Raw genomic sequence first — 13,503 nt, forward strand, 5'->3', positions numbered from 1 at the left:
AGAGAAACTTCTGTTATGACCAGATGTAATGCAGATTCTTTCTTTATACAGTGAATTCCTTTGCTTTCCACTATACAATGACTGTACATTTGCCTTCTAATACTACACAGTACATAAATTTCGTGAGGAATGAATTAACTCCTTGAGAGCAGCCCTGCGGAGAAGGACTTGGGGTCCTGGTGGACGAGAAGCTGGACATGAGCCAGCAGTGTGCGCTGGCAGCCCGGTAGGCCAACTGTGTTCTGGGCTGCATTAAAAGAGGAGTGGCCAGCAGGGAGAGGGAGGTGGTGGTCCCCCTCTACTAGGCTCTTGTGAGGCCCATCTGGAGTACTGTGTCCAGGCCTGGGGCCCCCAGCACAAGAAAGACACAGAACTCTTGGAACAAGTTCAGAGGTGGGCCACCAAGATGATCAGAGGGCTGGAGCACCTCTCCTATGAAGAAAGGTTGAGGGAACTGGGCTTCTTTAGTTTAGAGGAGGGAAGGCTCCGGGGAGACCTCATTGTGGCCTTCCAATACTTGAAGGGAGCATATAAACAGGAGGGGGAACGACTGTTTACATGGGTGGATAGCGATAGGACAAGGGGGAATGGTTTTAAACTGAGACAGGGGAGATGTAGGTTAGATATTAGGAGGAAGTTTTTCATACAGAGGGTGGTGACGCACTGGAACCCAGTGAGTTGCCCAGGGAGGCTGTGGATGCCCCATCCCTGGAGGCATTCAAGGCCAGGCTGGTCTAGTGGTTGGCAACGCTGCCCATGGTAGGGGGGTTGAAAGTCGATCATCTTTGAGGTCCTTTTCAACCCAGGCTGTTCTATGAGTCTATGAATACCATCAGCAACACTTGTAAAATCTTAAGAAAAAATGAGATATGCTGTTTCTGTTTTCAAAAAATGTAATTGTAAGAGAAATTCAGTCTTTTGCCAAACTGAAAGTTGTGTTTTAGTACCGTTGTATAGATCTGTATTCGGGGGTATCATTAGCTTGAAAAATCTATTTTATTAACAAAAAAAGAATAAGGAAAATATACATTGTAATTAAACATTTCTTTTAATCTGCAAATAAGTATGGCAGATAATAAAATAATCCTTTAAGTTCTTACGAACAGTTAGAAAAGAATCTTCTAAAATAGAAATGAAGTCTTCTGTATTAGAAAATATTCGGCAATATCTGTTAGTCTTTCAATAAAATATCCACGTATACATGAATACGTATTTACAGTATCATATACCGCCTTCTACATGTAGTAAGATGTGTACACATGAGCGTATATTCCATTTTAATATTGTATTTGCACCATCAGTTTTCAGTTTCAATAATGTTGGAAAAAAAAACTTCTCTGTGCTCAGCACTGCAAAGCAGTAACTACATTAAAAATTAATTACTTTTTCAGACATCTTCAATACCTTTAGTGTTACGTTTTGGAACTACTTAAGTTTTTATAGGAATCCAAACCTGGAATGTAAGCTGTACAATCATGTACCAGTAGAAAATTCTCAAACATGTAGAAAACTCCTGATTAAAAAAAAATAAAAAAAATTAGAATTTCAAGTTCCATTTATAACTTTGAAAATACAACTTTGTTATTTCTCATGCTGGTACCATTAAACATAATTATAAGTTAAAAAAAAACTGTGTGAAAGAAAATGTGATGGAAGGCCACTTTGAGATGCAGTTGCAGGAGTATGGTTTTTTTCCAGATAAAATTACTCTCTGAAGTTGTACATAATTTTACTTAGCACTTGAGCTAACATTGTGTGTTGCAATAATACCTAAAGATCTTTTTAATCAGTTTAGAACAGAAGCCAAAAGTTTGTAGTATGTTCGGTCTATTTTAAATTGCACACGCTAAGCTGGAGCAAGATTTAGGAGCTCAGAACTACTGCATCTCGCAGGGACCTTCCAAAGTTCCAAGCAGCCAGAAACCCATGCTTCATGCAGATGAGCTATCATTGATTATCTGCTTGTGATGGTAATTTCTAGAATGGAAGTATCATTACTTGTGAACAGTATGTGGAACAAAATGGAAATCTAAGGGCATATTAATTACTATTGCTTAACTTTAAGCAGCATGTGGAACTCTGATGCATCCAAGTCAATGCTGCAACAAAAGAAATAAGAGATTAAGGGTTTTGGTTTTTTCTTCCCAATATAGTGTACAGTTAAGAGTTTCTTCTAGATCAGTCCTCGGACAAGGCTCTGCCTTGCAGACCTTTTATTAGATGACTTAGTGCTATGCAAGCATTGAATGAGTTCATTTTCAAATGCAGATAAGACACAGCAACAGCATAATACACACCAACTTAAAATAACCTGTTTTGAGCTGCATACATTAACTCATACTTTGGAAGTGTTAACAGAACATCTCTCACAAAGACTAATGGTGAATCCATCAGCTTTAAAATGCTTACTGATTTCATCAGAAAAGCAGACTAGTTTTAGCAAAGTGTAAAGAGATCACAAGAAAGAAGGTAACATAGTTTAGTATACTCTAGAAGCTACATAATGAGATGCATAAAGCAATCATGTCCTAACAGCTGAATGCTAATTTCAGGTAAAACTAATGCTCTCATTTTTCTTTCATAATGCTGGTATCAGTAGTATTTGGATTTTATGCTGAAGTTGCCTAGTTTAGGGAAAGCGGACAATTGTGAAACTTGGAAAAACATGCTTGAAAAACAAGGAAGAAGCTGTCCAATCCATTGTACACCATGGAACCAGACAAGCGCTCACACAGCAGAATAGTATTTCCTTCTTGCATTTTTGAATGCTGTAGTAAGGCATTTAAAAGCATGTGTTTTCTCAGATGAAACCAATGCTCCATGGGTCTCAGACACCCACACATGCAGTAAGTGAAAAAAGAACTCTGGGATGTAGTCCTTGACTATCAGATAGTAAAGCAGATAAGTTTTTTCTAATAATTTGCTATGCTAGTTTTCTGTACTGCACTCATCAAATAATTAAATGTTATTACAAATCAAATAACAGGAAATGAGATGCTGATGTAGGTGAAATTTATGTAGTTATAAAAAAAATAAAATTATCTGCTGTTTGAAATCGTCTATATTGAGTTCTTTGGAACAACAGGTATTGCAGTTTCCAAGATGACTTTTTCTGGGCTCTGCAGCGTTTACAACGGGTTATAAGAAATTATGATAGAAAGGCTCATCATTTTGGAAATGTGCAATCAAAATAATCTACTATAATTGTTCTTCTATGGTAGTAAAAAACATAAGTATATTTTATATCTGTGAAAGAACGGAATGAGCATAATACATTAATACTCTGATTAGTAGAAAGAGCTATAAAAGTAAAGTGCCAGTAAAGACTTGAACTGCAGTATTTAACACTTCAATTTCAAATAAGAGAAGTCATAGAGTTTATATAGTTTGCCGGTAGACTAAAGTATATCTTCATTTTGGTGATGATAATAGTTGTGGCACCAGTATGTAAATACCACAACCAGCTTTCAGTTAGCTGCTAGCATTTCAATCAAATCAGCAAAGCTCAGTTGTTTCTTGGCAGAAAACATTTCTCAGTTCCACCTCCTTTCTTCTCTGAGTCTGCTACCAGTCTGCTCTGCTTTCTAACATACTAATTTCCAGTCTAATGCCTAGGAACTGTGCAATCAAATCAAGAGAGTAAAATGCTGCCTTCCAGGGTAGAAGGAAGACCTGGTTTCAGCGGTACATTTTTTTTTTTTCTAAGTGCGTATCTGTGCCTTTCAAAATAAGACATTCTGGGACGTTTTACAATTTCCCAAGATCTCAGTAATGATATGATATCTATACAATATATTTGGTAGAGCTGATTAAAAAGAAAAGTCAACAGATACATTCAGATTAAAAAAAAAATAAAAAAAATGGAGAAGGTTTTAAAAACCACAAAACGTTTCATGAAGATATCAGGCAAACTGTTTAATTTCTTTATCTGAATTCAAAATTCTAGATTAAAAGATTTTACAGTGCAACTCTGCAAAGTGCTGAGTAACCTCAAATCCTGTAGATCTTAGCAGTTGGTGAGGGGTTTAATCTACTTGAGAATTCAAGACTTAAAAAAAATTGAACATTAGCAAAAAAAGTTACATGCTAACAGGTAAATTCTGTTTTCTGGTGTATTTCACAACTTTCTCTCATACCTGTAAAATCCGTCAGAACAGAATTTAGTCTCAATATCTCTTCATGGCTCGTAGAGATATAAGCATTAATTTTAAAAGTGATATGGAAAATGTTTTCCTATTATGTGATGCCATTCATGATCTCGATTTTTTTGAATGAGGACTGAGTATGAACCAATATAATGTGTTTGGGACACATTGGAATTTAAATTCATATGCAGAGAACTTCAATGTCTTTGAACAAACCATACTGAAAATAAAACTACAACCTATATATATATATATATATATCCATATAACTAATAATATAAAAATTGGAAGGAACAGAGCTTTTTTGGCAGTATAACAGTGCTGTTATTGTATATATTTTCTTTACATAGTTGATCGTTGTCCTGCGTCATCAAGTTTGAAGTTTCGTTTTCTGGCTGCTTCACTGTTGAATCCCACATCAGATTTGTCTGCATTACTGCAATCTGTCATTGTGGATTCTGCTTCCATCCCTTCGGGAGCCCCTCCATTGGGCCGCTGAACTTTAGGAGTCTCTTCTGGTGGGCGCTTCCAATGGGGCCTGCTTGCCATCCACAAAATAAGTGCCCCAAATAGGACAATCAAGAGACCAAGACAGTTGACAAAGATTGCCTCTGGTGGGGATGTACTATACACAGTACTATTCCTTTGGAAGGAGAAAAAAGACAATTGATTTAAAGGCAATTCTAGTCTAAACCAGCAGTTCCCTAATAGATAAGAGGTCTTTTTAAAACAAAACACTATCTCAATACCAGATTGTTATTATTCTACACAAAGAGAATTATAGTATTCAAGGAATAAACTTAATAAACGAGTGAAAAATAAATGCTTACAGCGCAAATAAAAGTTTCTCTGTGATTCCCATGAGAGCTGATGCAATCACTGTTACAAAGATGAGGAGACCCGAATAAACGTGTATTGGCATGAGAGCTGCTCGGAGAGGAGCCGGAGCAAATGGGAGTAGAAAGATAGCAAAACCTAGGAAAAGCTAAACACAAAACAGATTCATAGTTGAAGCTGTATGGGAAACAAGCTGCACTTCTCAAGCAAAATCATCAAGAAAAATTCAATGTTGATATTCTTTGAGGTAAAAAAAAATCACAAGAATTGGTGCTTTTATTTTTGAATGTATTTTTATAAAACCAAAGCAATCATTTTGGATCATCACCTGAGAAGCGGACTTCAAATGTTTTATAAATAATCCCACCTTATACCAGTGTCTAAATTTATTGCTAATGCTAAAATTGCTACCAATCTGAGTACAGTAAACACAAGTTTTCACTATCAGTAATATAAATAAGATGCTAAATGAGTGTCTAGCTATATTTTCAGAGTCCGTTCAATTTTAAGTCCTTTTCTCCACTTCTGTTCAGATTTACACATAAATGAAGATCAGAATGGAGTTTAACATTTTGTCTTGAGTGGTCTAAAGAATTTCACCCTCTTACAGCTTTAAATAAGTTAAACTACATGCCTCTAGAGGGGCAGTGGTCTGCTGGCATTTAGAGTGAAGATGTATGAGGGTAGTGTCTAGTTTGTTCAAGGGCCACAAGTCCTCCCATCAGTCCCAGTCCTGTGATGGGAGAGAACACCGTCATGTCATATGGTTTCAGCCATAGGCTCTCAAATTAATTTTCCAGATTTTCTTTTGTTGTTGTTATTTGTTTTGCATTTTAAAAAAAGGTATTCCTTAGTAGTTCATATTGATTTCATCAATGCTATACGTTGAGGTAAAATAATCTCTTAGAGGTAAATTTTGTCTTCTTTAAGTATTACTTTCCAGAAGCACTGCTTTCCAAGATAGAGTCCATTTGACATTTCTGCCCTATTCTTAAATTTATGTCCTTGCGCTATACTATATTAAGATAAATTTGGCCTAAATTTAATATATTTACATTACTGTTCCTGAAGGTATAGTATTATGTGAGCATTCCCTCTAATTTTTTTTAATTTTGAGATTGATATAACCATTTCAAGTGTCTTTTCCACTAACAGAAATACTGTTCTATGACTCTTTTCTAACAGTAGTTCTCAATCACTTTAAAAACATCAGTCTGAAGATTTACTTTTCTGTTTGGAGGAAGTAACATCACTATTCTGTTGATATATAGACAAGGCATTTAGTCATCTTTATAGTCACGAGAGTGTTTGTAGTAGCAAAATGGAAAGTAGAATTTAGAAGTTATCCACAGTTCTTCATCATAACCATTAGAAAAAATATTGATACCTAGTGTAGTGGCAGCACGCATTTCCTTTGAACTGATTGCTATGAAAACTAAGAAAATCTTAATATGATTAGTTCTCATTTAGTTGTTGTTGTTCAACTATAAAGTATGCAACTATCAGTGCTGCAATATCTTTTTTTCTAGGTGTTAAAACACTGTTATTTCAACACTATTCCTTGTACCTCCTCGCCTGAGCAGCGAAGGATAGAAATCCAGAACCCAAATCCTTCAGCTGAGTACATTCTTTGCTTGATAACCAAATAATGATGGCTTTTTTTTTTCTTTTCATTTGGCTAAAAAGTTAGGCATCACAAATTAAATGCTGTGTTCAAAGTTTAGTTTCTCTTTTTTTTAATTACAGCTGTTTTTCAATGGTAATTTTAGAGTTTTGCTAGAATAATGTTTATTTAAAGAATGCAACTGTTCTCTTAGAAGTCTACTGTACTACACTTTTATTATTTAAAGTAAATAACACTTCCAGAACATCACACCTGTATATGTACACTAAATACCAGGGCATCCCTGCTCTCCTTCTGTGTCAAGTGCAAAACATAACAAGTTAGCTCAATTTAGATAATGATAAATCTAACTTTCTGGCAATAGGAGCAGTTAAAAACATGCAAGTGAACATTTATCAAAGCCTTGCTGATTCAGGAACACCGTTTTCCCTGTAGTAATTAATGAGATCTGCAGTGCGCCCTACTGAAATTACAACTTAAAAAATTATGCTGATTGGAAAAAAAAAAGAAAAAGGAAAAACAATTACTTCATTTGAGAATTCCTCAGTAAAAGTTCTAACCATATTTAAATATACTGCCAACAAATTGAATCACAATAAATAAACACAGTGAGTTAACAAAATATGCTTTAAGATAATTTTTTCTTTGAAGTCAAGGATCCAGTAATTGCTCATTTACATGATGATTTGCCAAATCACAGAATATAAAATAGAGTGTATTGTAGAATACAATATATTATTATTGTACTTGAATTACTCAGCACATTCTTTAACTTTACAACCGATTTATAAACACAGTTAAATTCTAACCTGAAGAGAATAAAATATAACAGCAGTCAGCCCAATCCAGCTGTGCAGACTGTACATGTTGGGGATGTTCCTGGCATTGTGGAAGTCAAACACAGCTACCATAGAAACAATTGCAAGGATCATAGCTATGGTATTTAATCCGGCATGTATGAACTTCATTAGGAGTTTGCTGCACTTCCAGGTCCATGGCAACCTGTACACAATAATGGCTGAAGAAAGAACAGAAAGAAGATTTTATTCCTTACAGTGTAACTTCTCTAAGATTTTAATAATTATGCATCATTCATATAGTTCCATTGTAAATTAGAGAAAATCTGACCTTTTATCTTCTTTTAGAAGATTATGTATGACTATTAGAACTATATGAGTGATTATTAAAAAGTTTTTTCTCCTACACAGCCTAACATTCTAAATACACAACTGAGGCCTAAATATTGGCTTTAGGGAAATTTATTCCTCAGTTTTTGAAAAATTCAAGTGTGTTTCAAAAAAATAACAGTAAACAGCTTGGTGTCATTTTTTTCCCTTGTTTCTTAAACTGATGTAATGGAAAGTTTGTATAGGGTTTTGATTTTTCTGCTGCTAGTCACATTGGAGGAACAAGACCCAGTTCTTACGTTCAGAAGATCACATACTGAGATGGTGTGCAATAATTTGTTAAATATTTATTCTCTTTGCAAATTTGGATAATGCTATTTACATCCAAGCTAAGCCACTGTTTGATTCTATGGGTTGAGGGGCACTGGCACATGCTTCCCAGAATAGCTGTGGATGTCCCATCCCTGAAGGTGTTCAAGGCCAGGCTAGATGGGGCCCTGGGCAGCCTGAAGTAGCAGCTGGCAACCCTGCCCATGGCAGCTGGAACTAGGTGATTTTTAAAGCCCCTTCCAACCAACCTAAGCCATTCTACGATTCTGTGATATTTACATAGCCATGTCTATTACATCGATATTAGTAGGACTACTTTAAATGGGAAAAGACTACTCGGCATCAGGGAATCATAATCCAACTCAAGAAACAAAAAGATTTGGCAGCTATGACTCTTGAAGCACTGTTAGATAAATGCAAGTTTTTTGCCTATATTCGCATATATGACACTAACATACTGTGTTTTGAGCAGTGTGAACAAAACAACAGTTTCTAGGGATCTGACTCTAGGTGGCCCATAACAATAACAACAGCACACAGTGCTCCTTGCCAAGCTCTTTCCTCAAGGTTCTTGCAGCTCCTTCCCTGCCACTGCTGACCTCCTGCCTGTTGTGTAAGCACACAGACTGGACCAGACCACTGAATACAACCCTATACAATTTCTGAATGTATGAGAGCACGTACGTACATTAAGATAACAGGGGACAAATATTTATGACCATGCCTGATCCTTGACCAGTAAAGGCTGTTGCACCCATCCATAATGCCTTGAGTGGGCAAAAAGAATGATCTCAATTCACCCGATTAATCAAATCCTCATTTAAGATTTCTGCTTATAAAATGACATCCAAATACTATATAATTAGCAATACTAAAACAAACGAGTAAGAATGTATTTCAGGTTTAAAAAGTTATTGCTCTGAACATTCACTAGAAAATAAAAATATCTATTACCTGATAAGTGCAAAGATTAAGTATTTACTTTAGTAATTCTCATGTACCTTCCACATTACTTCTCTGTAACTCTTGCTTTTAATGCAAAAAAAAAAAAAAAAGATATTCTGTATGTTGCAATGAATATTAGTAAAAATGACACATTAAAGTTCTATTTAGATATATGTATTTTGACTTGGATGTACGCCAGGAAATATAGCACTCCACTAAACAATTCACGCAGAAAACACTGTTCACAAATAGAATTTCCAGTCCACAAGCATATTTTAAATCAATGTATGTTTTACATACTGTGTGAAAATATAATTTGGAATGAAAGCGTCCCTCGGAATATTTAAATACATACAGCATTTAGGTAGCTCTCAGCTTTCTACTTTTAAAAAGTGGAAATAGTAAAGCATAAAAAAATTAGGAAGATAGCCTTGTTTTAAGACAGCTTGGCAGTACTTAGTCTATATGACATACTTTGATTTCTGTGATTCAGCATGAGGTTAAGACCACCTCCAACAGTTCCACAAAATGTATATGATAATCTTGTATCTTGTTAATGTTGAAATAATTGCCTGCATCAGGCAGGTAACCTAGTATTAATGATGATGATTTCTAATCTTGTACAATTGGTATGCCAAAAGGTCCCAACCAAGCTTCAACATTCATATCAACATACTGGGATATTATATCCCAGTAAATCTTCCTTCCTAGTATGTCATACGTTATGGCCCAGAGTATTGTCAGTAGCTTCTTTCAAGTGGAATGGAGCACTGGCACTATAAATCTTGAAGTCAAATTGACCTGAAGAGATCCTGGTCTCAGTTTACAGCATTGCTTCTCAAAGGATCATGACCACGCTACAATTTTTGTCTAACATTTTTTCTTTGGTGTAAAAGATGCCATCGTAATTTGGTTTAACTTACAAAATCACTGTCAAACTTCACAGCCAGTCACTCACATAATCTTAGATCTCTTATGGACCATGAAATTTTTTTGTCTGTTTCTCTCTTGGAAACAGTATGACAGGAAAACAAGGAATACAGACTGATGGCTTGGAGACTTGTTAGCAATACCATGCATTAACATGTTGCATACTGTAGCCCAGGACAAATACACGATAGTACTTCTTGCTGTAATCCCCTCTCAGTAAGTGCTATGTGTAAAGTTATACATCCTAACTTGAGCAGACTTGACTGTTTACCATTGCCAAAAGCCAAGGTCCCATTTCCCCATCACCACTTCCACTTCCTTTCTGACTGCATGCTTCTCACACCCCACTTGGTCACAACTGCTGACCAAACACTAGCTTCTCTAGTATTATTTTAATAGGTGAGTGATGAATTGAGAAACTCTTGAAAATCATTTATTCCATATTACATCACGATGGCTCTCACCATTAGTCCTTTGAGAGGGAACCAAACTTTTATCATTTGCAGGCCAAACATGAAGCAGCATGCAGATGCTGCTTTGGAGCCTTGGTGTCTGTAGTCATCATAAAACCTTTACACATGAAAAATAAAGCAAAATTCTTTATTTACTAATTTACTGCATGCTATCACATTGTACTATTCCTTCAAGCCCTTTTTAAAATCTTTTTTTTTTCACATTGTTTCCTATCTTACTCTTTAAAAAAAAGCCATGGTACTAATATGCACCCAGACTTTCAATGCCTGTATTTTTACCACTTTAGAAAACCATCTGGACAATTACTGTGCACCGACAGGGTTTTATCGGATATAATTTACTTACAGGTACTCATCTATAAATAGTTAATACTAACATCGTCATGCCTACAGCTTTTTCATTTGGTTGACAAGATACATACAATAATTTTGTCAGGGCATATCTAATTCCCCATATCCACAGTATTACAGTCACCTCTTCTACCTCCCACAGACCAACAGTACAGTTCTGTCCTTTGTGCAGACTTTAATGAACTGAAGAAACAGGTGATTTGGTTACTATTTCAAATCTTGCACACGAATTTAACTAAAGTATTTATTCAGCTATTCCTTTCTACTTTTAACTACTTATGGACTTCTTTTTCTTGCGTGCGTGCAAAGAGGCGTGCTCTCCCCCAGCCTCATCCAAATCACTTTGGATTCAATGGCAGACTTCCGATAATTTTGTGTAACACTCCATCGGTCTCCAGCTTTGCTTTTCATGTTACATAATTGGATTTCCTACACCAAATAATGCTCTTCTATCAATGAATTCCTGGTTTGATTTGTTTGTTTGAGCCATGATAAACTTTCCTTTATGTTACAAATACCTACACGAGGCTTGAGGCAACATCCTTAACCCTGAAACAGGGGTAAACTGAGTTTCAGAGGAAATAAAAGCGAACGAGCAGGGGAAAGTTCTGCAGAAACCTCCCCCTATTTTCTGAAAAAAAAAATTCTATGTTTATTAAAAAAAAAGCTCAGTAGTTTGATCACAGTAAGTTGTATTTATCTTAGTGAAGTCAACAGGTGTTTCTCATTGCTTATTTATAACAAGAAGTTACACTTTACGTGACCTATTGAGCAATATTATATAAACCAGCTTCAAAATGTTGTTTATTGCTCAAAACCTCTTTGTAACTTGAAGCCACAAAGCTCAGAGCATACCTCACTGCCACTGAAAATATTAAATTTGCGGTGTGTGCTCAAATCACCAAATTCCCTGCATAGCCAGAGCTCGGCAGCCACCCGCCCCTGCTCCTTCCAGCCCCTGGCCGGGCTCCTGCCGCAGAGCGAGCGGGCGTACACGCGATCCAAACAGCGGTTTGCTGGAATGAATGTCCAGATGTGCTGGACGCATTTCCTGGCTGGATGAGTGCAAAATGTCGTTCCGCAGCGAAGCAAATGTAAATAAGGTTGCTAGCAATGAAATGCTAAGTTAATTTCTCCTGTTAAAAAGAAAAAAAATACTTCAAATCTCCAGAGGTTCTTCATTACTTAAGAAGAGTAAAATCATCTCCTTGCTCCTTCTCCCCAGAGAACTCAGTGGTAAAACTGTGAAAGAATTTCCACCATTCTCTGCAACTTTCATTTGCCTTTCTTTGAGAAATTAGCGCTGTTTCTTCATGTGTTCTCTTATCAGAGAAGCAAGAATGTTATCATCTAGCAAGAATGCTGTTACTGGCTTTATCAGAAAACACCATTGGAAGCTGTTATCTCTGTCACATTTCCCCATTAGTTTTCATGCTATTAGCATAAATGTTAACTCTCAGATTTCAGGGTTAATACTTCTGGGGCACTCTACCATTATCTGCTTTTTAAACTTCACTGAGAATACCGTCATTTTTCTTTCCTAACCCCATACCATTAATCAACTGTATCGTACATAAGTTAGTCATTTTCTTGGATTTAACCAGTTATACTAAAAGCAAAAGCATGTCGTTCAAACTCCAGCATTCCTGTCGGCCTCAAAGAACAACCCTTGCCCTTAAGACCTAACATGTGAAGGGCGTGTGATGGAAAAAAAGACAGCGAGCACATGGCACACGTAGTGGGAAAGGCTGTCAGTCCAAGGCTGAACACTATACAATCAAAAGTTCATACACTCTATAAAAAAGTCCCCCGGCCTCATCATAACCATTTTATATTACTCAGGCAGCAGAATTAAGAATGAATTTTAAAGATACATTTTGCAAAAGAATTTACATAGCATCTGGGCTGATGAAATGCATTGCAGCGATGTTCTTGGTGCTGCATTTCCTCTGGCACAAGCCCCGCTCCTGGGTCTGGCTGCGGTGGTGCTGAACTAAGACGGGGGAGCGAGCCAGAAGGGACGGAGCCAAGCGAGTGAAAGTTTCCTAGGGCAGACTGCTGGCGTTTCGATTCCAGCTCGCATAAATTCAGCCTGACTAGGAAAACACACCTCGCAAGCTTTTCTCAGAGTGCAAGGAAATCCCAGGCCAGGGTAAACAAGTGCTTGAAGGGAGGAAAAAAAAAAAACGGAAAAAAAACCCGATCAACCCAAACCACCACATATGTAGCTCCCGACAAGGGACTCTTTGTCCCGTCTCGCTGCGAGCGCCGGCTCTCCCGAACGGCGGCCCCGCGCAGCGCCCCAGCCCCGTCCCGTCCCGTCCCGCCGCTCCCGTCCCGCGCAGCGCCCCGGCCCCGCGCGGCCCCAGCTCCTCCGCCGCCCCGCCGGGCCCTCACGCACCGATGCCCTGGACGAAGACGAAGCCCGTGACGATGAGAACGGGATGCCAGTTGAACTCCGCCGAGCCCCCGTCCCAACCGAGCCCTTCGCGGTAGCGGAAGACCCAGACGAGGGAGAAAACGACCGAAACGAAGCCGACCAGCAGCGCCGAGCCCAGCAGCGCCAGGAAGAGCCCGTAGTCCTCCATGTTCCGAGCCCCGCGCATCGCCGCCAGCGCCGCGCGGGAGGGGCAGGGCGGCCGCCCTCTCTGACGCCCTCCTTCGGCCCCGTGCCCGGGCGGCGCCGCCCCGCGCCGCTCGTTGCGAGCCGGCTGCCGCCACGCTGCTTTTTAGAAGTATTT

At 38.0% G+C, this 13,503-nt stretch overlaps 1 protein-coding gene across 1 annotated transcript; it reads right to left on the bottom strand.

Annotated features, from left to right (window-relative positions):
* Positions 978-13,503, bottom strand: LOC110400289 (cytochrome b reductase 1). Its single transcript, XM_021400052.1, has 4 exons — positions 13,164-13,503; positions 7,416-7,624; positions 4,976-5,130; positions 978-4,788 (listed from the first exon to the last, which is right to left on the bottom strand). Exons 1-4 carry the CDS (start codon positions 13,366-13,368, stop codon positions 4,488-4,490), a joined length of 870 nt encoding a protein of 289 aa, XP_021255727.1. The 5' UTR covers positions 13,369-13,503; the 3' UTR covers positions 978-4,487.

This window comes from Numida meleagris, chromosome 5, assembly GCF_002078875.1.
Source record: "Numida meleagris isolate 19003 breed g44 Domestic line chromosome 5, NumMel1.0, whole genome shotgun sequence".
Lineage (NCBI taxonomy): Eukaryota > Metazoa > Chordata > Aves > Galliformes > Numididae > Numida > Numida meleagris.